Genomic DNA, 26,854 nt, shown 5'->3' on the forward strand with positions numbered 1-26,854 from the left:
AGGCATTCTCACATCTAGCTTAAAGGTGAAAATATATTGGCTTTCTGAACAAATGAGGTCATAGTTACAATATTCAAAATTTCACTGATGACCAAGAGAGACATTCCAAGTTGATTGAATACCTGCATGACACAGCCATGGTGTTAGAAAATTTAGAGTTGTAACTTCAATAGTTCTTATTTTAGAAATAAGGAAACAGTTTCAGAGGAGTCAAGTCCACAGTTAATTACTTAGTGACTTTATTTCTGCTCTTATGTCAGCCCTAGAAAATATAGTGTATTGGTAAAGAAGAAGCTGTGCAATGAACATGAAATAAAATATCATTCTGAGTTTTGGGGTTGAGGTTTGATCATTTGGAGTTACGTGGCTGTCTCCATGGGTCAGGCATTTAGAGCTTCCAGGCAGTTGTCATCATGATGATGAAGTACACATCAGTGTCAATGGACGCACTCACACCTGCATAGTAGTTCATGAACTCCTCAGGGGTCACCTGTAGTGGAGAAGTTAGAAAGAGAAAGGACACTTTGCTTCTCTTATTAATGGAGACCTCTCTTCCTTTCCTGTAAAGAGAAGGGGCATTACCACCAAGGATTTCTGTGTCTGATTACAGCGGAGGAACAGACCTAAAACAAAAGTAAAGACCAAACTGAGTTAAGGACAGCGGTGAAAGGGGCTCAGGGCAGAAGTAAGCCTTAATAACATCCAAGCCACCCTAAGTGGAGAGTGAGGCGTGGGTTGTCGTCTTTCCTAAGAGCTGGTATCTGTTGGTTCAGACACAGAGACCAACCCAAAATAAGAAGTAGGTGTTCGTTAGCTGCCTAATACTGTCCTTCTGGCACACGTCAGAAGCAAGCCATGTCCAATGTCAGGATAAACAGCGTCTCACTTTTCAAGGAATGCTTTTTCCTATGGATAAAGGAAGCAATTTCTAGTAAAATGTGTCATGTGATTTGCATGCATTTTAGAGGTATGAATTGCTCATTCAAGGCTGAGAGTAAGCAAAAACATTACCAGCTGCTCCTCTCTTCCCACCCCCATCCCCAGGCTCTCCACTCTGTGCGTATGACTGTCTTTGGAATATCAGCAGAGGTGTCTCTCCATCCCATGGTTGAGATGACTCTCTTTTCAGGAAAAAGGAAGGAAGTCTTATGAGTTAATAGGAGTTGGCCAACCTCTAAGTCAAAAGACTAAAAGCATCACAAAAAAGGAAACTCATAAATAACTGAAGAATTGTTTCTAGTCTGTCACAGCTTAATATGTCTCATCAGTCTTTGGGACCATTAATATCTCTTTCATTTACTACAGGGGCTCCTTGAACAAAATTAAAAACAAGAACAAAAAAAAACCAAAAATATTCATGTGACTTACAAAATGTCTCCCTACACTGATTCCCAAACCTCCTCCCTCTAAACCAGTAAAAGATATCAGGAAAAAAATGACACTAAACTCAGTGAATAGTAGATCTGTGGTCACCCATCTGTAAACACAAATAAATAGCATACACATAGGAACTATTGTCTTTATGAAAGAGTTTGCCATAGATTTGCTTGTATCTACAATTCCTTATGTTTTTAAGATGTTATTAACATGGGGAGATGCCTCAGCATTATGACCACTGGCTATTCTTTAAGAGCACCTGGATTTAATTCCCAGAACCCAGAAAAGGTTGCGCCACTTTTATGAAGATATTTATTATGTCTATTAAATAAGATATCTGTAAAGCCCTTAACACAATAGCCAGTTGATAAATGTTCAATAAACACTGTTTGTACTCATTGTCATACTAAATAAGGGTGCATATATATTATGTTTAGTAATAAAAATAAGGCTTTTAAATATCCTAGATCTAAGTATCTCAAATATGGATTGTGCAAGCACCAATAGATTATACATTAAATATACAAAGACTTGGGGTTACATCTCCCCAAATGTCAAACTTCGTGGTTCTTCAGTATAGCCAGTAATCTGAGTTTTCAAGACACACACCCAATGATAATGAACAGCTAATATTCAACATTATTACAAGATCTATGGTATTCAAGCAACATCAAACACTGTAACTACCAAAAAGAAAAAACCCTCAATAACCTTTTGAGAATCTGAGAGATCAACGTGGCTGATAGAGATAAATGTCAGAAGGAGCTGACATGGGGACGTTAAATCAGTTGATTCACAAATGGTTACTTGGACTTGTTAGAGTCAAAGGCAGCTGACATTTCCCTGGTGACAAGGAGGAACCACCTGCAGACAGAGCCAGAAACAACAGGGACTCATGTAGGTTGAGCTATTAGGGGAAATGGCAGTTGGCTATTTTTCTCTGACATCTTGGTAGATCAAAGGCAGCAGGACTAGAGGAAACATGCCGTTCTGTTATTTCTGACCTAGACATTTGACTGCCCAACAGAAGCTGGGACTCTTTTGTATCTGTTGTCACAATTCCTCAGCCTACAAGACACTACTTCAACTACTTCTCCATCTTTGACTGTGAAATGTCAGCAGGAAAGAAACTTCCCCTTCCTACCTCTTGCCCCTTGATAATAAGACAAGCCACCAGGTTTTATGGGAAAGGGAGGGGAAATTCCCTTTAGAGGGAGGAGGTGTGATTCTTCTTCCCATAAGCACCGCCCCTTCCTAGTCACTGCCCCACTTATCTTTTCCGGTATGACCCAAAGGTTAAGAGGTGCTGCTGCTACTGAGGCTGAGGGACTCCCCTCCCCCATCACAATAACTCTCAGGTCCTCTAAGACAAAAACTGCCTCATAGTGTTTAAACAGGTAGCATAGGGCTCTTAGCCCATCTCTTCCAATATACAACATTTTGTATAGTTGGAGGCAACGAAAATGAAAATGAGTGGTTGCTTTTGCCTTGAAGTTCACTGTAATTTAAATGTGCTAGATAATCTCAAATTTTACTAAAGCATGAGTCAGGCTAAATTCTGCTCTCTGGGATTCCCTTTACCAACAGCTGCTTTTTCACACAGCAGAATATGATGGCAAATGACATTCCTAAGGACAAGGGTGAAAGGAACCAAACGTCCTGAAAAGCCTTGCGTATCTGTTCCAAAGCATCTTGGTCCTATTTAAAATGAAGCACACTTTTCTTGCAATCTAATTCATTTGAATACAGCTAGCTGTACATGGGGAGTCTAGGAACGATGAGATGGGCTGATGTTCAAAACAACACATTTTCCATGATGAGCAATTAGCAGCTCGTGGATCCCCTACCAATAAAGATATGTCTGTCTCAGTACATGTTTGAAACGTACATTTTTTCACTTTTAATTTTTAACAGTTCAGATGGCCCCAAAGGAATGTTTCCTTCTATTTGTAATAGTTATGGTGTCAACATTTGAGGTTTTTTTTTTTTAAGGCTTTGAACCTATTCCTCCTTTACAATTTCAATGGGGGTAGATAAATTCCATCTGGATTCATCTTCTTCACTTACCAGCCCATCTTTGTCATACGGTGAATCAAAGTTGTCCAGGAATTTCCGGAAGACTTGCTCCTCTGTCCATTCCCCATTTTGGTACTTCGGATGGTGTTTAGCGTTATAAACTTCGCGAAGGTCTTCAATGGTTATAACGCCATCTCCAGTTTTGTCTAACTTCCTAAAAGCTTTCATAATTACCTCTTTTCTGGCTCTGGACATTGGGGGCTAGATAAATTAAAAAATAAAAATAAACACACACACGGATGAATACACACGCAAACGAGCCTCTTTTATAGCAGATGTGATTCAATATTCCCATCAGTGATGTGAAATTGCTTATGTGCCACTAAATAAGATACTCCAGAAAGTCCCTCAGCTGGTTCAACCTTCTGCCCACACCCTTCTGAAATATACTAGCAACTTCTGAAAACAAAACCTTGAAGTAGCCAACCCAAACCATGTGAAAGTCAAACTCCTCCACAGAAAACACTGATTCATGGGGCAAGGGTTGGGAAGCATACTTACTCTTTAAAAAAAAAAATAACTTCTTTATAGACTCTTTGGAAGTTTCACATCATGCACCCCAAATTCTGTTCACCTTCTGGTCTCCCCAGATCCTCCCCTCATCCCTGCAACACCTCCCCCATGTAAAGAAACAAATCAAAATAAGCAAGCAGAGGCAGGGGGGTCTCTGTGAGTTCGAGGCCAGCTTGGTCTACATAAAGAACATTCTTACTCTTAATGTGAGAAGGAACTCATTGAAGTCTATCGTCCCATTTCCATCTCTATCAAATCTCCGGAAAAGTTCTTCTGCCTCTTCTTTCTCCATGACCACGGCATAATCATTTAACCCTTTCAAAAACTCTTTGAAATCAAGGGTTCGGTTGTTGTTGTCATCCATAATCCGAAACACTCTGAAGACAACAACACGAAAAGAGAAAAAAAAAAACCCACAAAGAACAACGTGTAAGTGTGAAGATGCAAAAAGTGAGCCGCTCCCATTTGCTTTCAAATAAAATACAGAAGTTTGAGATTTTTCTCTGCAGACTCACTATTGAGCTCAGAGGTTCTCAAGCAAACCTTTGGACACATGTTGTGCATGGACACACATACACACGGAGAAGGTGACAATTGCACTGTTTGACTCTAATTACATGACATGAACATTAGTTATCTTTTCTGTCTCCTGAACATCTGGGTGTGAAGGCTTGGCTGTCAGGTACACTGGTGCTGACGGAGGTTGGTAGTGCCTGCTGAGGGTGGTGTCTACTGGAAGAAGGAAGTCAGGTAATTGGAGTCATGCCCTGGCAAGGGGTACTGCCTGGACCCTGCCTGCTTGCTTCTTTTTTTGCCTCCCAGCCACCAAGAACAGGCAGCTTTATCCCTACTGCATGCACCCTGTGCTGAGGCCCTGCCCTGCCACAGGCCCAAAGCAATGAAGTTCATTGATCATAGACTGAAGCTTCTGAGACTGTGAGCCAAATGGACTTTTTCTCCTCATAAGTTCATTATCCCTAATATCTTGTTATAATAATGAAGAGCTACTAATATAGGTCACCCTTTCTGGAATACATGTTTGCTAATAAATCTGTAGTTTCCTCATCTTTCACTTAAACAAATGCCAAAAAAAAAATATAGACAAGCAATTGAAGCATAGGTTTTTTTTATTAATCATATGAACCTTGGTAAAAATCTCTAGAAACTAATATCAAGCATAAATAAAGCTTCTAGTTCTCCACCATATGCACACTGACCACATAAACTATATAGATGCTGCTTTGTCTACAGGAAACCTTTGCTTAGAAACACGTCTGTTATAGCCAAGGAATGTAATCATTCCAAATACACAGTATCTACAACTTTTATAAAAGAAATGGTATGTCTTCTCATTGATTTTGTGATGTTTAAGGTCTTTCTGTAAATATCATACCATGCTGTTATGATCTTACTTTTTTCTACTTTTTCCCTTCTACAGCATACACCACTTTCCATACTAAAGCCCTAAGAATTATATTTTTGCTAGAATCCTAACAGACAGAATTATCATTTAGGATTTCAAAAAGATGAGCTTGACTTCTAGTTCTGCAGCAACAACAGCTACGGAAACTTGAGTATAACTGGGCCTCATTTTTCCATAAAAGTCTACACTGTTGACCCTTCATTTCTAACTAATGCTAAAATAATGTGCAATTTCTAAGTTGTGACCTACAATTTTCTTATTGCCAGTTCTGTGTAACTATGAGAGATTCAGATGCAAATGACATAAAAGCAGATGCTGGACTATAGGGAGGAAGTGGACCAACAAGAAGGAGTAAAGAAACACAAGAGGACAGTAGGGAGAGAATGAATAAGAATGGAGATACAGACATGTAAAATAACATAATGAAACCTTTTACACTGAATGGCAATGAAAAACAGAAAAGTAAATAAAATGCCAGACACTTGTTCTTTTATAACTCAAATTTTATTTGAAAAACTAGAAAGAGCATTTTGGACATTGCATAAGTAAATAAGTACATCACGCAGACTTGAATATGGGCTATATGGTGGTAGAGTCCATCTCTTTGTTTTTTTATTTTTATAAATTTACTGTGTAGGAAACAATCTATTAATATTCATCAGCTAGATGAGTTAGTAAATAAACTTTCCTGCTACAACAAATAGGCTGATAATTTTTTTTTAGAGATAAATTTGAAATAAATAATGTATTGCTGACACATCTTGGATTGTTCAACAAAGTTCAACATCAGCTGGGCATTTTATAAACTGCCAAACATTGGATTAAACACTGTAATATGAAATACATAGGTGAATGAGACAGTGACTCTACCCTTTAGGAATTTATTCAGCGATGGCAAGATAGGAAGAGGGGGGACAATCCTCTATTCTGAGTTCTGGCAAGGAGAAGCATTTCAGATCAACAGTAGTTTGTAAAACACCCCTTGTCCATCTGTGGAAGCAAGAAGAGAGCTACCAAAGGTAAAAAGAGATAAAATAAATATGGACAAGTGGGTCCATGGAAGAATATGAAGAATTTTAATCTCCTTAAGTTCTAAAGGGCTTAAACCTTGTTATATGTTTAAAAAGCAACTGCATAGCTTTCATGAGCAGAATATCAACAAGATAAAATTTTAGAGACCCTTAGAAAGAGCTGGTTGAAAGAATTAAAATACAGAAACTTGGCAGTGAATGAAGCAGTGATAATGTTGGGGGGAAAGTCCAGGAGGAAGAGGTTGAGAGTCTACACATAAGCATCGGAAATATCAATGAGAGGAGACCTCAAAATGCTGTAGAAATCAAATCATCAGTGTGGTGGACTGATGAAGATCATTCTCAATTTTCCAACTCAAGAAATGATGAGTGTTTAGAGCTCCATTTACAGAAAGGACTGACTCATCTTGCCTTTGGGTAGTAAAGCAACTACCCGAGATTTTCACTAGTTGCTAATTAGTTATAAACTTAGAGTGTCTTTTCTGATACAAGATATAAATCAGAGCTCAAGAAAGGATTTTTTTTTTTGCCCAGTGTGTACAAGGGGACAGAGTAAAGATGAGCTCTCTCAGCTGTGCATAAGACAAATGGTGAATTCAGGATATCAGCCATGGAAATAGGAGCTATCTATATTTCTTGGCTAGTAGGAAGTGTTTAAGGAAGAATATATACTATTGAAATTCTCCAGACTTCAGTGTCAAACAGTAAAGGTGTCAAAATGATAAAAGAATCATCTTGATGTAGAACTTCCAAATAAATACTTAAGACGGGATGGAAAGATGGTTCCATAAGCATTATGTTTCACAGAATGAGTGCTCTGCAGCTTGGTAGATGGCAGATGCTAATTAAAGAGTGGTTTTTCAGAGGCAAGATTGGTGAGAATGTTTGTGTTTGTGGGGGTATATTTACTGGGGTCTGGACTTAGAAGAAAGTGAAGTGCCTGCCTTTCAATAGATCCTAAGGCAGGGGTAGAGAGGGCTTCCCTCTACATCAACTAAGAATAGACTAAGGAAGACAAAGGCCAACAATAAGGGAGACAGAAAGCAGTTAAACAGGAAGCCCAGGGTGAGATGATAGCAGCTCACAGTGGAAGGGCTAGTTTAGATGGAGGTGGAGTGGTAACAAAAGGTGGGAATGGCATGGGTAGCAGGAAGCATCCAATTGCATGATCATTAGCAGAACACACTTCAGGGCTCCTCAGAGGTCTGCACTGAAGACAAGGAAGTGAACCCAAGATGGAGGACTTAGAGGTTCGAACCACACAATACTGAAAGGAAGTGGCTTGTGAGAGCATGAATAGCAAGGTCCATATATCTTCATCTGAACCTGTAACAGAGCCAAGCTTAGTTTAAGAAGGCATGGAAATGCCTTGTGTATTTGTTTCTTGGGAGTTCTTTGAGGAGCTTCCCTAGGTGCCCAGTACCTGGCTGAGAGTTTGTGAAGCCTCTGGGTGTGAGGTCGCATTCTCCTTACACAGACATCCTGTACTTCTTTATCAAACATCTTCTCATGCCACTGAAAGGCACATTTACAAGACATTTACTCTCTTAGCCTCAGTCCTCCATGAGACCTGCAGAAGCTTGTCCACACATGAGACCACCCAAATATGTACAAGGCCAGGCTTACTTTAGACATTCATTATAATTTGTGAAAATACACAAGATCAGTTCTTAGGAGGCTCACAGTCTCCTTGGGATTTTCAGTACTCAAGTCTACTTGCACTATCAAATATCAGGGAATACAAGAAGAATCACCTGAACCATATAATACTACTGGGGATGAACACTGAGTTATCACATGGGCAGTTAGAGTGGCAAGTGAGACATGATAGCTTGGCTGGGAGCAAAATCTAAATTCTCTTTTAGACAAGATCTCATGTAGCCAAGGCTGCTAGCCTCAACTCATTATGTAGCCAGAAATGATTTTGAACTGCTGATCCTCTTGCCTCCATCTCCCAAGTGCTGGGATAATAGGCATATGTCACCATGCCTATTTTTCCAATTTTTTTTAATCATTGCTCCATTTCCTTCTTCTACCCAACTTTTGGGGAAGGCCTCTCTCCTTGTCCTTCCAAGTGTCTGTACTCCTTCCTAGGCATGTTTTCCTTTACCTCAATTGCCCCAGGAGCTCCCTTTTCTTGGAACAGACACATGCTTTGTTGAATTTGGGGCTAAGAACCAAATATTGTCATGAGGACTCAGAGATCAGCTCTCCCAAACAATGAATTTCATAGATAAGAAACTGAGGCCTTGAGAGAAAGTGATTTGCCCAATATCATAAAGTCAGTGTAATGCTCTCCTACACAATTCTGATCTTTCTACTTCCTTTCACTGTATCCCCAACTGTGGTAGTTTGAAGAAGAATGACTCCTATAGGCTCCTATGCCTGAATTTTGAGTTCCCAGTTGGTGGAACTGGGAAAGATTAAGAGGTGTGGCCTTATTGGAGAAGACGTGTGTCTCTGGGCTTTGAGGTTTCAGAAGCTCACACCATTCCCAGTTATATCTCCCTGCTTCCTGTTTGTGGATCAGGATGTAAGCTCTTAGCTACTACTCTAATGCCATGTCTGTTTGCCTGCTGCCGTGATGGTCATGGACTCTGTCTGGAACCATAAGCCCCAAATTAAATGTTTTCTTTTATGAGTTGCCTTAGTCATAGTGTTTTGTCACTGCAATAGAAAAGTAACTAAGACACCATCCTACCTGCCAAGTCCTTTGATGCCTGCGGAGCCCCTGGCCAGGCATTGTAATCTCAGTCTTTCAATAGGATCAGTAGCTGTGGAGAGCTTTTTCTTGGATTGGATTGCCATCTCACGGTCATGGCGTGCTGTCCCTGCCATCTGAAAGGAGAATCCATAGCACATTAATGGAATTCAGACCCCACTGCACAGCTCTGGCTGGGCAGTCAACAGAAGGAAACTTACATCTCTCTTTCATCCAGCCTCCAGGAAATATTCTCAAGATTCCTAGAATTTACAATTTTTAACTGTGCAAATTTTGTGCCTGGCATGTTTAAAATTTACTTTTCTAGTTTCAAAAACACATGCTGTCTTCACTCTGGACAATAAGTAAGTACAGTCATTTCCCAACAAGCTTTGATATTTCTAAAGCCCTTCTCCCTCCATTCAAACAAGTCCTTAATAGTGAAAGGAAAGGGGCCAGGAAAAGGTACAAAAGAAAGCTGCTAAGGATGCTAAATTTGAACAAATCAGAATGTATGTATATATGGAAGTGAGAGAAGCCATGTGGCATGGACCATTAGTAGGAGTTAATAGTGTATTTCTCAGTACTCATTGTTTGAACCAATTGTGTGATATATATTTGAACATTCCTTTACACTGTGTGAATGTATGTTGCTGTGATTGGTTTAATAAGGAAGCTGACTGGCCAATAGCTGGACAGGATAAGTTTAGGTGGGAGAACCAGACTAAAGACACTGGGAAGAAGGGCAGAGTCAGAGGAGTTGCCAGACAGACAGAGAGAGGAAACAGGAGATGCAAGATGAAGAAGTAATGCCATGTGGCAGAATGTAGATTAAGATAAATGGGTTAATTTAAGTTGTAAAAGTTAGCTAGTAATAAGCCTGAGCTATTGGCTTAGTATTTATACTTAATATTAAGTCTCTGTGCGTTTATTTTGGAGACTGCAGTCCTGACAAAAACTCCTCTTACACACACACACACACACACACACACACACACACACACACACATATATATGCTACTCTGACTCTGACTCTGCCTTTCTTCCCAGTGTCCTTAGTCTGGTTCTCCCACCTAAACATATGCTGTCTAGCTATTGGCCAGTCAGCTTCCATATGTGTGTGTGTGTGTGTGTGTGTGTGTGTGTGTGTGTGTAATATTTATAATGCCCTATATCCCTTTGATCCTACATTTAATGTTCTACTCTTGAGTTTAAATGCTGAGTTCTGTTATTTTTGTCTTCACTGTGATTCTCAATATGAGTGTTAGTAATGCTTACCAGTAACTCATACACTCTCTTTAATAGGTTAATGCCCCTCAATACTGAACAATGTTTATAGGAAAGAAAAAAAAACAGTTCTCTCTCTCTCTCTCTCTCTCTCTCTCTCTCTCTCTCTCTCTCTCACACACACACACACACACACACACACACACACACACACACCTATATTGCTCCCCCAGATCTTCTTTTCTGTAAGAAATATTCAGGTATAAGAGAAGGTGACCTGAGTAGTCGAGACCTGGGTTCTCAGATCTCTTATTTCAGTGGGAAGAGCCCAAGACCAAAAGCCTACAAATCTGGGCTTTGGTTTTTCCTCTCCAAACCCATCCCTGGTGAATATGAGTTCCAAAGCCTCCATTATCTACTGCCTGGGACAATAGAGATGTAGAGGAGACAGTAGACAGGAGAGACGAGAACACATGGCATGGGGATCTGCTCAGCATCTGTCGAGGGGCTTCATACTGTGTCACACATCACATGCCATAGCAGAACAAGCACATCAGCCCCAAGCCCCGTTCTCTTTTGGTAAAACTGTACTGTCACCATCAGGGAGGGCATTACATGCCATAGTAGAATAAGCATGTCAGCCCCAGGCCCCCTTCTCTTTTTGTGAAGCCACGCTGTAGCCGTCCTGGAGGCCCCACCCTGTGGACTTCTTTTAACTTTGATTATATCACAAACCTCTCACTGGAAAGTGTCCTTGACATATAAACTTTGGAATTAAGTTTCTAACACATGAATTCGGGAGCATACATTAAAACCACAGCAGGAAACTAAGAATGGACTTGTAAAATGACTTTCCCGTAAGTTCTGACAAACAACAGACACTGGGCACTTGAGTCCGAGCAGATTCTTTCTCCTCTACCATGTGTAACAATATATAAGGAAGTCAAAGTGTAACTTGCTGGCACTTCCTTATGCAAAATCAAAACAGACTTTGGGAAGACCAGACACTGGGAATCTAGACTGCAACCACTTCCGCCTTCTGAAGCCGATTCTACTAGGGGTGATGTAGGCTGATATTTCTGGATATTGTAGGGTGAAAGGACCGGACAAAGAAACCCACTCTGGCCCTGAAACCCAAGCCAGTGAAAGAAACACTTTAGCCCTGAAACCAGAGCCAAAGAAATACACTTTGGCCCTGGAACCAGATCCGGTGAAAGAAATATGCCTTGGCCCTAAAAGTAGAGCCCAAAGCTAAAAAGGGCCAGTGAAAGAAACACACTTTAGCCCTGAAATCAGAACCAGCTCTGCCCCTGACCTACTAAACCAACCAATCCCTGATCATGAAAACCAACCAATCCCTGTGCAGAAAATCTTCTCCCTGGAAAAAAAGCTCCACCCCTCAGAAGCCCTATATAAGCCCCTCTGCCTGGCCAGTTGTCAACTGTCATTTTCTACCCCCACAGAGGCAGCCACTGTCCTGGATTCCTCCTTCCCTAATAAGTCTCTTTCTTAAAAGAAAGATATTGGGTGAAGATCTTTCCTCAGTGAGGAGCAGAGTCTCTGCTGGGAATCTCCCTTGGGAGCAGAGAAGAGCAGAAGAAGAAATGGATACCTCTGCTGGGAAGCTCCCTTAAGGGAGAGGGAGCCAGAGCAGAAGTAACAACTTTTCCCAGGAGCTGACCAGCAGGTTGTTATACTTCTGCAGAGGTTTCCCCTTTAGCTGAGTGAAGCAGAAGAAGTAACACCTTGGGCCAGAGCTGAGAAGAAAGGAACGCCTCTGCTGGGAAATTCCTTTAGGGGAGCAGAGCAGAAGAAAGATATCTGTCTCTACTGGGAAGCTACCTTGGAGGGCAAGGCAGAGCAGAGCTCAGCTGTAAGGTGCTCTGTCAGAGAGAAGCAGGATTGCTACATGCTGCAGGGAGACCACCTCCACCACACCCCAGTTTCAGGTATAGCCTGACTTCCCAACAAGTCAGGATACCTTTCTCCTCACAGCTGTAGATATCCAGGATACCTCCCTTCACAGCTGTAGGTATAGCCTGACTTCCCAACAAGTCAGGATACCTTTCTCCTTACAGCTGTAGATATCCAGGATACCTCCCTTCACAGCTGTAGGTATAGCCTGAGTTCCCAAAAAGTCAGGATACCTTTTTCCTCACAGCTGCAGGTATCCAGGATACCTCCCTTCACAGCTATAGGGATAGCCTGAGTTCTCAACAAGTCAGGATATCTTTCTCTCCAGAGCTGTAACACTTGCAGATATGACTTGATAAATTCAGGGGGGGAAAATTACAGCCAAGCGTGATACAGGAAATGCTCACGCTAACCATCATTTTTCATCATTTAGTCACTTGATCCATCAACAAACAGCCAATATTAACCATGACCTCTTCAAAGCTAGGAGTGGGAGGGGTAACTTGGAGAATCAAGCTCTTGAATGGCATAGAATCTTAAACTGAATTCTGAAGCCTCATATTAAAGCAGAACAGGAAAAATAAAGTTTGAAAGATGTGGGGTTTGAGAGGAAGGTAGGAGAGAGTCGTATTTCCAAAAAAGAAGGGTGAGACATACTCAGAGCTCTGAGGTTTGAATAACACATCCCGCTGCAGACTCCAAACACGATGTCATGATTTCACTGACATCACAACCCCGGTTAAAGTGTGTCTGACTCTTTGGTCACAACAGTATCAACTGTCAGGTTTAACTCAGTTTAGAAGGCACTCCTTCCCAATGCATGTGACCACAGCACCACCAGGTGTTGGCTCATCATATGTACAATTCCCTTTCAGAGGCACAGTTCAGTCCATTCATTCAACAAACCTCTGCCCAGTTTGCTAGGTTTGGGGGAAGAGGGGGCCCACAGACAGCCTTCAAAGCCTGGAATCTCCCTCTAGTCCTGCTACTGAGCTACAGTTCATCCCAACAGGAAGAGCACAGGTATCACAGCTTCGACATGTGGGACTTTCTGAGACACCAGAGAGGAAATGATACCTACATTTTACTAGTAATAGAAGACAAATATATGTATGTATGTATGTATGTATGTATGTATGTATATATATATATGTATATAAGCTAGGACTGTGAATGTGAAACAAGTAAGGACACTATATATTTTAGATGGCTGATATACCACATGCTTTGTCCAAAGCAAAACAGTAAATAGCCGAAGTAGAAAAACACACCATTTTTATGTTTATGTTTTTTATTTTTATTACATTTGCATGAGTGTTTCTGTGTACATGTATGTCACATATGTGAGGGTACACAAGGATGACAGAAGAGAGAGATGGATACCCTGAAGCTGGTTACAGGCATGTGTGAGCTGCCTGACGTGATGTTCAGATTTGAACTTGAGTCTTCTGGAAGTGCTGCATGAAGCCTTAACTCCTGAACCATGGAAGACTGGTGGAGATTGGAAGGGAATATTAGAAGGGGAAATATGAAGAAGAATAAAACCAGACAGGTAAGTGACATCACATAGTGAGGGATGAAGGCAGAGGATGGTGGCTATAAAAAGGAAGGAAAAGTGATGTAAGAGAACACTGAGGGTACAGTGTGGAGAAGTCACAGAAGACGGGACACACAGCCAGGATGAGCCTGTTGTGTCCAATGTGATGCCTGGACCCTGTGGACAATGACAGATCCATCTAAAATGCTAAGTGACTGAGCTTCAGGTTTGAGGGGAAAGGAGGACCAGGGCTATATCCAGAGCTCTTGGTTGCCTTTGCCTTTCTTCACCCTCACCCACCCACACCCACAATGGCAGGCGAAGGGACATTCACAGAGCAGCAAAAGGTGGGGACTTGGAGATCTTGGGCAGAGGATGAGTGGAGCAGCCCCCTCTCAAAGGAGACTCAATGCACTGGTCCTGTGCAGGCTGTCTCATTCCACTGCTCTCTTGTACAGCTGACTGCCACTGTCAGAGTTCTCAGCCCGGATTTCCAACATTTGTGTCAGATGGGATGTGGAAATGCACAGAGATCTGCTTCTGAGAGCATTTTTTAGAGATTCTGTTTAGGCTGGCCCTTAGGAAAAGTGATTCACTCAGGCCTCGACCTACACTTCTGCTTCTGCACTTCATTGGTTGTGTTTGGTGCTACCTTGTGGCAGAAAATTGAATTACTCTTCCCTCCTTCCTTCCTTCCCTCCCTCCCTTGGACCCTTCCTCCCTCTCTCTATTCCTCTCTTCCTCTCTCCCTCCCTCTTTCCCCCACTACATAGTCAGCCTGTAAAGACAAAAGTAGTCCCAATCACCAGAGATCTCTAGTATATTGACCCACACATCCTAAAACACCATTTTTTTCCGCATCCAGGTTATTATTATTTTTTTCTTTTTTGGTTTTTTGAGACAGAGTTTCTCTGTGTAGCTTTGGAGCCTGTCCTGGAATTCACTGTCTAGCCCAGGCTAGATCACAGAGATCTGCTTTCCTATGCCTCCCAAGGGCTGAGATTAAAGGCATGTGCCACCACTTCCTAGCTCCAGGTTATTATTAAGTCCAAAGAAATGTCTTACTGCGTCCTCAAAAATGAACCCCTGCCCTTGGTTTCCCTGATAAATAGTCAAGGGAACTGGAGTAGCTTTGGCCTGCTCAAATAAAACCACAAGAAAGGAGTCAGTCTGGGAAGACGCAGAGGGGAGAGGACAGAATTATACAATGGAAGGCAGAGCAAAGGACGTGCAGGGAATATGTGCCAAGGTAGGAGATGCCTCCTTTCCTGGCTGGCAGGGATGTGCACCACAGTGACTGATTAGGTCTCATTTGGTTTCTGCCAGTCTTCCTTTACCCCCTAGGGCTTGTTATGCTGAGTCACAGGGAAAACTGTACTGCAAGAAAACCATCCTACTGGGTGGCAGTCATGTGAGCCCAGCCCCTAAGAACAGCAAGTGCTAGCAAAGCTGTACTGATTTTCCCAAAGGTTGTTCCGTCCTTTTAATGTTGTCAAGCCTATTTCCCCCACTGCTATACCGAGCAATAGTTTCGTTTTTTTGTTTTGTTTTGTTTTTTACCTTAAGTGCCAATTTAGACATTTCTGTAATTGTTAAGTGTCCACACCATCGAATTAAACTTTAAAAAAAAAAAAAAGACATAATGTTGCTGTAATAGTTCCTGTAGTTTTAAAACATTGTTCAGTATGGAAAGAACAGAGTAGAAAAGCAATCCACAGAGCATGGGGCTGCCGGTTAAACTGGGAGAGCTTGAAGCGATTTTGAGGAGGAAAGCATGCTTGCCTTCCCTCCAGTGCTCCTCCTGCCTCTGTTACCTCAGACTTCATCCGGAGGAGCGTGGCCGTACCTATGTTGCCCTCACAACCATTGTCAGTAAAAATTTGTTGAGCTTTCTGGTTCCAGAAGCGGAGTTCAGTCACTCTGATGGGGTCTTAGTTTAGCATTGCACCCAAATAGCTCAAGCTGACATCAGAGACAAGAGCTAAGAGGCGTCTCTTATGGCTGACTAGGCTCAATGCTTGATCTAAATCCTATTCTATAGAGTGCGCTATATGCTACTGGTCTCTCTCCCCCATTTCCTTACCCCTCTTCCTCTCTTTAACAAAAATAATTTAAAAGGAAAGAAATCTATTCCCTAGAGTTGTAGGGGATAAAGTCCACCACCAAGACACTGCAGTTTAGTGACTGGTAAGAACATCTCTTTCCTATCAATGTGGTGCTATGATCTCTATGTTCTTCAGAAGTCTGTTCTTTATTTTTTCTATTAATGCTACAATGAAATTAAGTACTGATCCCCATGTTTGTGATGGGACATATTTCCTAAGTATCATTGTTTTAGTTAGGGATTGTACTGCTGTGAGAAAATACCATGGTCAATGCAATAGGAAGAAAGGATTTTTTTTCATCTTACAGTCCATCACTGAGAGAAGTCAGGGCAAGAACTCACAAAAGGCAGGAACCTGGAGGCAGGTGCTGATACAGAGGCCAAGGATGTGTGCTATTTACATGGCTTGCTCAACCTACTTCATTATAGCACCTAGGAACACCAGCCCAAGGTACCACCCACAGTAATCTGGTCCCTTCTACATCAACTATCAATCAAGAAAGTGCACCAAAGGCTTTCTCACAGGCCAATCAAGTGAGTGCATTTTCTCAACTGAAGTTTCTTGTCTAAAAGGACTCTAACTTGTGTTAGCTTGACACAAAATTAGTCGGCGCAATCATCATTATAAAATACTTACTTTATAACTTCATTTTCTTGATTTTTTTTATTCATTCAACTAGTCTTAGGACTCCTAATTCAAGGACAGGGAACAGTGTTTAAGGAGCCCATAGAGCCTGGAGGACAAAGTGTAAAACATTCAATTTCAAGATCACAGAATGTTGATCCTACATTTATTTGTTCAACTCTGATAATAAATATCTCCTTAAATGTTGTGTCATGGCACCTAATTTGTCTCTTGCTGGTCTTCATCATGCATTCAATATGCTTATTAAATATCTATTCTGTGCTACACAGTAGCAGTGCATGAAGAAGTGCCCAATATTTGACCTTTACATTCTCAGGGAAGGTTTTAACTCTTCAGTTTGAACTACAGTTGATTTTGGAGAAACTGGGAACTGATTAAAAGTCATGCCAATCCTTTTCTCTCATATATTGTACTTCCAATTGGTGGCCTTCGGAACAAGTTCTAGCCATTGAGACCCAAATAAGAATGTGGAAGACTCTGGAATATATCTTCTATCTGTTTTGCTTTACCTCTGTCTTGAGTTAGAAAATGATGTCTGACTATGGCAGCCTTTACATATTCCTGAGGGAAAGGACAAGGGACTTATAGCTATAAAGCTCAAACATCTTAGAACACTAACATAATAGAGCTTCTAACTGAAGTCAACAACTGCCTGACTCAACAAAACTGCCATGTGATTTGTATTGTTTGTTTATCCCATTGATGGTCAGATCTTCCGATATTTGCACCTAAAGGATTCTTCTTTGTCAAAACTGGCAAATATTTATTCCTGCAGTAACCTTATTTGAATTGATTCTAGATATTGACCTTGATCTGAGTGAAGCAACTATACAGACTATGAAGATAAACTTCTATCTGTAAGAATTAGGTGGCAGTGGATGATGGAGAGGGTTCATTTATAAACTTCTCTCAATAAATTTACTTGTTAGATATCAGCCTCTTTGGGACTTCTGACTTGAAAGAAAGAGAGAAATCTGCTCAGTGTGCCACTCAAGGGCTCCTGTGACTTACACATGCAGTGAAAATCCAGACTTAGTCAAACACAGAGGTGACATTGAGATCTTGTCACACTGAGCTCCTTAGGGACTGCCAGGCGATGTTCAGGAGGTATGAGAGGAGCACTCTCATTGCTGTACCTCCTCCATCAGACTCTCCTCCTGGACTGGACTGTGTCTCTGGTGTTTTGATCAGAACATAACTTGCAGTCTATTCTGAATCTAATCAGCCTGCCAGATGAAAACTCTTAAAGAAACAAAGCAAGAAGATATGGAACTGCTACCCAAGGTGAGCATAGACAGAGAACTTTATACACAAGACAGTAAATAGATTAACAAAGCCCAGAAGAAAAAAATAAAATATATGTTTCCAAACTCCCTGGTTTCAATACTAGGCTAATGTGAACAAGGGAGTAACATTTTCCCAGAGCCAAGAAGACTTGGTCTCGGGCAGTGGTTTTGATTCCACTTCAAGGACATAGCTAGTCCTCACCTCGTTCAGATGCAGAAGTGACGCAAGCCCTATTGGCATTTGTGTCTTTGTAACCATTAATCACCTAAATCATTAAGTCACTTGTGTAATTATTTAGGGTGTTGCTCTGGGAATCATTTGTCTATATAAGATTTATTATATGGAGGATCATACATCCAATAAGTTTTTTGTATCCTTAATTGACAGAAAACAGAGATGGATTAGTAGATAGAAATCTAATGTCATAGTGCAACATGGATGGAGGCTGGCGTATCTGGTATGGATTGTTGGCAGAACCATTACTCATAGCAGAGAATAAGACTTTGATCTCCTTCAAGGTTTAAAAGTCTGGAGGCAGTCCAAACAGTCACCTTAGTCCCAAGACGCCAGTGTCTATCCACCCTCCAAGACTAACTTTTAATATTCAAAGTTTTCCAAAAGTCCATAATAACGAAAGCAACACCAGCCAATACATCAACACTTCAAGCAGCAGAAAAGGTCAAGAGACACTGGCCATGTAAGCCAACCCCCTTGTAAATGCTTTCCTAAAAGTTCACTCAGTGTCCACTATAGGAATCTTATGATCACTCCTGCAAAAGAGACTGGAGATCCTGATTTTTGGCTGAGTATTTTGTCCCCACCCCAAGGTTCTGTTCATAAAAAGGAGCCGTGATACGGAACGGGCAAGCTAAGTTTCTGTCACAGTAGGCAGAAGAAACAGTGATTTCAGAAAGCTAGAATGTGGTGCTCTAGAGCAGCTCATCCCTCAACACTATCTACAGCAGTGGTTCTCAGCATGTGGGACACACCCCCACAGGCCTTGCAGATTAGATATTCACATACAGTTCATAACAGTAGCAAAATTACAGTTATGAAGTAGCAAGGAAATAATTTTATGGTTGGGGGTCACCGCAACATGAGGAACTGTTGTGTTAAAGGGTCTCGCAAGTAGGACGGTCAAGATTCACTGTTCTACAATCTAAGGTTTCTACTGGCACATCGAGCACCCACATCATCCACCTTTAGAAGACTTAATTCAGAATTTAGCAATGACTTTACACTTTCTAACCACTATTTCTTCAAACCATATACTGTTCCACGTCCCAGTGTTGAGCTTGTGAGAATGAATAACATGTGCAAAATTTGAACACTATTGTACTTAAAGAATCCATAAGAAAATTGCTTTAGCTTCTCAGCTGCTAGCTTGTGAAATGTACTCTGTCAGAGAACTTACTAATTGAGATGACTTGCCCGGAATAGCCGAGCCAATAATCTTAAGAAACTGCTGATTGTTATAAATTTTACTGCCTCTTCTGTTCTTGTAGGACAATAGGGTCCTAGGAAATAACCACTGCTTTTGCTTTGGTAAAAACTGCTTGCTTGCTGGAGATAACCGGAGCATCTGCAGGAAGTTTGTTATAAAAATTAGGCACCACAGGATGTGAGCTAATTTGACCGGAAAATGCTCTAACTTTGTAACTTTGTGTTTCTTTCCTTTATAAACCCTGTACTCACAATATATAAGAGCCATACTCTGAGTGTCTTGAGTCTCAGGGTATGGTCCTGGCCAATATCCATAGTCCTGGCCAGTATTTGATAAAACCTCGTATTTGTTAAATTTATTCATGGTCATGGTGAATCTCTGAGCTACCTCAGATACCCTGTGTTCACAAAAACCTAACCAAAAATGTTATTCACCCAAGGACATCAAAACATAGCCCATACACCAAATCTGGCCCTCTACCTTCTCCCCTAAATAAAGACTTATTTAAAAGCAGTGCACACATGTGTTTATAAAAGGCCTGTGTCTATCGTCATGCTGCAACCGCAAAGATGAAGAGTTGCAGCAAAGAATTTACAGCGCAAAGACTAGAATGTTTATTGCTGGCTTTATGGGGAAAGATTGCAAAAGATAAAAATAAGAGCAATAGGAGATAATATTTAGTACATACACTATGTCAAGGTCACATGCTGTAGAGTGAACTACGTTTAGAAATAATTCACAAAGAGTTGTTCTTTTGGTCTGTTTGTTTTGTTTTTATGTGAGATCAGTTAGGTGGCTTCCCAGGTAAAGATGCTCATCCCCAAGTCTGGCAACCTGAGTTTAATCTGGAAGTCACATATTGGAAGGAAAAAAACAATTCTAGCAACTGTCCCTCTGTCTTCCACAAGCATGCCATGACACTTGACATGTCCCCTGAATGAAATAAACTAATGTAAGAAGAAGAAAAGATTTCTCTGTTGTAAGATTTTTGTTTGTGTTCTGAAAAATAAAGCTTGCCTAGAGATCAGAAGGCAGAGCTGGCCACTTATTAACCATAGAGGCCAGGCAGTGGTGGCACACATTTTTAATCCCAGCACTTGGGAGTAGGAAGCAGGAAGATCAGAAGTTCAAGGGCACCCTGGGCTATACGAGATTGAAACAGTCTAAGACAGAAACAGAGCCAGACAGTGGTGGATCACACCTTTGATCTCAGTACTTAGGATCTCATACCTTTGATCCCAGCACATAGGAGGCTCACACCTTTAATCCCAGCACTAGGGAGGTGGAGACAAGAATATAAAGTGGGTGGAGACAGGATCTCGGAGTCCATTCAGTCTGAGCATTTTTAGAGACAGGCTCTCCTCCCATTCAGCATGAGATTTCACAGAGGTAAGAACTCTCTAGTGACTGCTCCTTTGCTTTTCTGATCTTTCGGCTTACATACTAACTAATATCTGAATCCAGGGTTTTTGTCGTTGTTGTTATTGTTGTTGTTGTTAAGACTAATTAAGATTGTGCTTCCTCTCTCTCTCTCTCTCTCTCTCTCTCTCTCTCTCTCTCTCTCTCTCTCTCCCTCTCTCTTTCTCTTTTTAACTTGGTATAAAGTAGATCCTGATAATAACTCTTAGAGTTTTCAATTTACATTTACATTAGAGGAAACTCATTTTTAATCCCATGGTTTATCCTTGTTTTACAAAATAAGAAAATAAATGTACAAGGGTTTAAGAGGAGATCAAGATTTTAACTACAGTCATGTATAAATTAGTCACATTTTAGAAAATATTCTTTTGTCAACAAAAAGCCTTTGTAGTCACCACAGAACAAAATCTAGGACAAAAAAATTGAACAAAGCACACCTAGCAAATCAGGTAACACTATAGCCTCCTGCTGGGGCATGGCCTCCCTCCTGACAGCTCAAGTTGTTGCTGCAGAGGAGATATTTCCCAAGGTAGTGGGACATTGTCATCTCCTCCCCAACAGAAAACCTTCATGCTCTCAGAACACACCTTCTAAATTGCAATACTTAGAAAAGTTTTGTTCCATTTGCCTTTAGATTGTGCAAAATAGAAAAGATGAGGAACAACTATTCTCACTCATACTAGAGGAAAAACAAGATGTTGGGTGCCTGAGACACATGGGAGAATCTGTTCCCAAGGCTATCAGGAATAGAGTAAATTTCATGGGAGGACCAGGAGAGCACAGCCTGTGGACTTTCCCACAGTCAGCAAGCATCCCGTAGTGCTCCCTTCTGTCAAGTACCAGCTTGTCTCTACAACACAGAAAACTGCCTCTCTGAATTCTCTAATTTGTATGTAGACACATGGGCACAAACGTTTGTCAGATCAGAATCAAGAACAAACTTTTATAAGAAAATTAAATATGGAGAGGCTTTATTTTAAAAAAAAACAGATTACAGGGATGAAAGAAATGATCAAACTTTCATCAATACCCCTACTCCTTTCAAACACCTTGCCATCAGCCCAGAGTCTCTGGGAGAGGCCAGTCCTGCACATCCTGTGTAGACACGGGCCAGCTTTGCAGATCCTCCTCTCAGAGCAAAACTCTATGCACAGAGCAGCCTCTCAATAACTATTCATCTTCATCTGTGACAAAACACAGACCAAGGGCTGCTGAGGAAAGGAAAAGACTTGTTGCAGCTTACAGACTGCAGGCCACCATTGATGGAAGCCAGGGTCAGGTATCAAACAGGAACTCAAAGGCCTGTCTCCTTGGTATTCCACATAGCTCTAACCAGGGACCTCATTCACAAGGAAGAACAACAACCTTGGTATCAGATGCTGCTTGCTGGGTGAGTCACTCAGGTATATGCTTAGCTAGCTTTTTTTTTTATTCAGCCCATGACCACCTGCCCAAGAAATCATATCACCTACAAAGGTCTTTACATGAGCCCCTGCATCCAGGTCCCTGCCCTTGTTGAGTTCCTGTCCAGACTATGATGTGGAAGTGCAAGCCAAAGAAACCCTCTTCTCCCCAACTTGCTTTTGGGTGTGGTGTTTCATCACAATAGAAATGTTAACTAAGACATAGACCAACTGGACAAAAGCAAATAACCAAACCAAACACAAGTACATGTAACTACAGTCATTTAATATTTGACAAAGATACTAAAAACTTAATTTGGGAGGGAAGGGTGTATCTTCAACAAATGGTGCTGGGAAAATTGAATGTCCACATGCAGAAGAATGAAGTTAGAGCCATACCTATCATCTAGCACAAAAACTCTCCAAAAGGATCAAAGACCTAAGCATGAAACCTGAAATACTGAAAGTGCTAGAAAAAAACATGGCAGTACCCTACAGGATATAGACGTAGGAAAGGACTTCCTGAATAGGATTCCATTTGATCAAAAATAAGTCCAACAACTGATAAGTGGGACTTCATAAAACTAAAAATCGTCTACATAGCTAAAGAAACAACCAGGTAAATAGGAAGACTACAAAATGGGAAAGAATATTTTCTGGCTATTCATCTGACAATTGATTAATGTGAAGAATATATATTTAAAAAATAACTTAAAAACAAAACCAAAGAGCCAAATAAAACAAAAAACATGACCCATTCAAAAACTAGGCCTGGCAGGGAGATCGGGATCTGTCTCTGGTCTATGGGTAGGCTTCTGGAACCCAGTGCCTGTGGTGTGACACCTTGCACAGCCTTGGTGCAGTGGGAAGGGGCTCGGACCTGCCTAGGCTCAGTGTGCTGGGCTCTGCTGACTCCCCATGGGAGACCTTGATTTGGGGGATGTGGGGATGTGATGTGGTTTGGGAAAGAGGGCTGGGGGGTGGGAGAAGGGAGGAAGGGGGAATCTGTGGATAGTATGTGGAGTGAATAGAAAATTTCTTAATAAAGAAAATGAAAGAAAAAAAAAACTAGACCTGGGATCTGAACAGCAAGATCTCCAAAGAATAAAAAAAGTATGGCTAGAAAATACCTTAAAAACGTTCATCATCTCTAGCAACTAGGGAAATACAAATCAAAATAACTTCGAAATTTCATCTTACCCCAGTCAGAATGACGAAGCTCAACAAAATAATCAACTTTCTCTTCATCATTGACTTCATGTGTCTTTGACATTTGCTCACAGCATAAATAGTAGTGCCAGAAGGTGTCAATTGCTTCATCCCCATAGAGATCACACTAATCCCTTTAATTTTCAGCTGAAGGTAAGCACCTATGCCTTCCTATCACAAATGTGCCCACTGCCTTGTCCACTGATACCACAGAAACCATTACCCAACTGGCTCTGCCTTACTAGAACTTAAGGAGAAAGATATCTCAGTTGCAGGTCTAGATCAGAGTCATAAAGTGTACCTCTACTTTTAATCCCTTCAAAGCTTCATTAAATGCTTAAAATTCTGTTATACATTCAAAGTATTGCAATCATGCAGTCTCTTCTGTATAATACTGCACATAAGATAGTATACTCAGAGCCACCAAAATATTGCTAGTGTTCATATACGAAACAGGCGTCTGTTGTTGCATTAAAAACACATCACCAATTCTAAAGAGAGCAAAGGGGTGCTTGGGAGCAGGGGTTGGAGGAGTGAAAGGAAAATGGGAATGATACAATCCCGCTATAATCTTCAAAATATATTTAAATAAAAAAATCATAAGAAAAGCAGCTACAGTCCATCAACAGCTGATGAAAACGGGAAATCCTTTTTTTTTTTTTTTTTCCCAGAGAAAAGTCTCCTGGTAGGGGTTATCCATTCAAACTGGTCAACCCTAAACACAAGTACTCACTGGCATCACTTAGTGGATTTATTTAGTGAGTGAGTGAGTGTGTGTGTGTGTGTGTGTGTGTGTGTGTGTGTGTGTGAGAGAGAGAGAGAGAGAGAGAGAGAGAGAGAGAGAGAGAGAGAGAGAGAGAGAGATGTTTACATGCAACAATGATATTAAAGAGGTCATGAATTTGAGAAGGAGTGAGCAGAGCAAAGAAGGAGGGGTGAGAAGAGAGGGAGGGAGGGATGTTTGTTAACATAGTACTCCGTGTATAAAATTCTCCAACAAAAAAATTAAATTAAAAACCCTAATTTTAATTCTGAATCAGTCATCAGTCCACAGGGTATGGCATAATCCGTACAAACTTACCTCACAAAAGAAATAGGAATGAATTGTATCTATTGATTGCTTTGTGACCAGGAAACAGAATTCTCCGAGGCTCAATTTTATCAGGGGCCATCAGGATAGTTACAGCAAATCATCAAAACACTTCCCATCCAAGAACCCAGCACACAGACGCCACTCAGAAAGGGTTAGCTCCTTCCCCTTTGCTTAACGAAATTGATTTTTGTCTAAACATCTCTCCCAAGAGACCACCCCTGGAGCTCTGTGCTCTGACAGCCCAGGGATGGCTTCTTCAGGACATGATTTCTCATCAAGGTTTAACTTTTCTTTTTAGATAATAGATCCTCATAGTTAAAAATGAAGCAGAAGTGACGGAGTTAATAGAATAAATAAGAACATTAAGTTACCTGGAATCTAATCTGTAGCCACAGGTTGCTTCAAGCTGAAACTATGGACACAGACTTCTGCACCTGGGAACTCTAGTATCCTCCTACGGCCCTGTGTCTCCTCCCTCTTACCTGTCTTCCTAAGGTGTCCCTGCCCTTCAAAGCTTTCAGTGCTAATTGGATGGCCTGGAAATGCTGCAGCAGACTCATGGTCTGATTGGCTGAGCTCGCTGTCACTCTTATGCAGGTCCTGCCTTTTCTCAAGTTTACACTCCTGTTACCTAGGAAATCCCAGTGACTTTGAAAGCCCAAGCTGTTTGTTCTGGAGGAAATGACAGGCGGAAGTTCCGCTGGCAACTGTTCAGTTTCTAACACAGCATCAAAACTGATCTCCCACGTTTAAAAAGGAAATGTTTGGTAAATTGTCTGACTTGTTTCAGGCGGCTCCCTTCTGACTCTACAAGGCAGACGCCCTGAACATGAAGCACAACCTTTAGGAGCTAGCAGAGGTAATTATAGTGAATGCCCTCTTTTTTTTTTTTTTTTTTTTTTTTTACTTTCACATACTGAGAAGATACCTTTCCACGGTTTTGTTTTGCTTCGTTTTGTTGGCTTCTTTATTTTAATTCTTTCTTCTGCATGCACTCCGCACTTGTTCTTAGCAATACCTTTGCCAGTTGTTTGCTGTGGATGCATATCTCTAAGCCACATTCCTTGCACTGAATATCTATGACATCCGGTCTCCCTCCATATTCCCACCCGCAGGCTCCCTCCATCCTGGAATCAAACAAAGAACTAGGACTAGAACTTCCTAAAAAGACCTCCATTCCACTTTCTGTTACGTATTTTACCTGTGCGTTTGCAGCACAGGATGGTCTTGATTTTTAAGATCATTAAAATAAACAGTATGATTCTAAGATGTGGCATAGACATCAAATGAGAAGACTTATCTTAAATAAATCATCATTGGTTGAGGTGATTTCTGACGGAATGATATGAGGGGCAAGTAAATAGCCATCTGCTTAAAAACTGCATTCTTTATCTTTTTCTGGGTCAGACACTGTTTCAGGAGGTCCTTCCAGTAGAACATGGTATTTAACAAGTTAAGAGAAAGCGTAGACACTGCAGGGATTCAGGAAGTTCCCCACTTCTACCCCAGGGTAGTCTGAGCATCCTCACACAAAGAGTAAATTACAAGGACATTTGCAATTATATTTGTCTTTAATGTGAGAACCTACCGACCAAATAAAACTTTTTCAACTGTTGTTGTATTAGTTTTCTTTCCATGTTTTTCATAGTTATAAAAATGCTGGTGAGAAGAAGTGCACTTATTTCTGTATAGACTTTATTTTAAAGGAGCAACTATTTTTTCATTTTTAATATGTTTTGTAAATAAAACACTAGCACACCTGCAAATCCTGTGGCTGTGTGTAATGTGAGTTGTGATATGTAATCCTCATCCACACACTGCAGATGATCCCTCACAGTATTTTCCCATGTATACTTGGTTTCAAGAATAAATAATATTTTAGGAAGAATGGCCAAACATGGTTTGCTGACACTCTTGTCCTGCAATCTTGAAAAATAGGACATCCTACATCTATGACTTCTCTTTGTATCTTCTTAATGAACAGCATTGGAGTTCATTCTGTATCAAGTTATAAATCCTTGGTTTATTCTATTTTACATATAACTGTTACTCCAATAAGTAGATAGAGTGCAGTTCCTTTTCTTTACTTATCATAATTTCTCAGACATAATAAATCTATCATATGAATCATATCTAAAATGATTGCCCCAACCCTTCAATGGCATATGAACTTGAATTTTGTTGTCTACCAAGAAAAATAAGTTTGCTTCATATGCTGTCACTGTCAGACAAATTGGTTCATATTACACTGTAGGAGTGGCTGTTCCTGCCTGACAGGAAGAGTAAAATGGAGCAGGACAGGCATCCTGAACTCTAAAGAGAGAATAAAGATAAGAAAAATAGAGGAGTAAGTAGAATTTGTCAACTAATTGGGGTTTTTAACTCAAATGATATGAGAAATTAGAGTCAGAGAATGGAAGTCACAGAGAGAATGAAACTGTTGTAACACT

The 26,854-nt window shown here is 40.9% G+C and overlaps 1 protein-coding gene across 1 annotated transcript; it reads right to left on the reverse strand.

Moving 5' to 3' along the window:
• Positions 1-217: 217 nt before the first annotated feature.
• Capsl (calcyphosine like) lies at positions 218-25,114 on the reverse strand. The gene is made up of 5 exons (XM_059276343.1): positions 24,776-25,114; positions 9,122-9,258; positions 4,166-4,343; positions 3,445-3,654; positions 218-490 (listed from the first exon to the last, which is right to left on the reverse strand). Exons 2-5 carry the CDS (start codon positions 9,256-9,258, stop codon positions 389-391), a joined length of 627 nt encoding a protein of 208 aa, XP_059132326.1. The 5' UTR covers positions 24,776-25,114; the 3' UTR covers positions 218-388.
• Positions 25,115-26,854: the final 1,740 nt, after the last annotated feature.

Source organism: Peromyscus eremicus, chromosome 11 (genome assembly GCF_949786415.1).
Source record: "Peromyscus eremicus chromosome 11, PerEre_H2_v1, whole genome shotgun sequence".
In the NCBI taxonomy this organism is placed as follows: Eukaryota; Metazoa; Chordata; class Mammalia; order Rodentia; family Cricetidae; genus Peromyscus; species Peromyscus eremicus.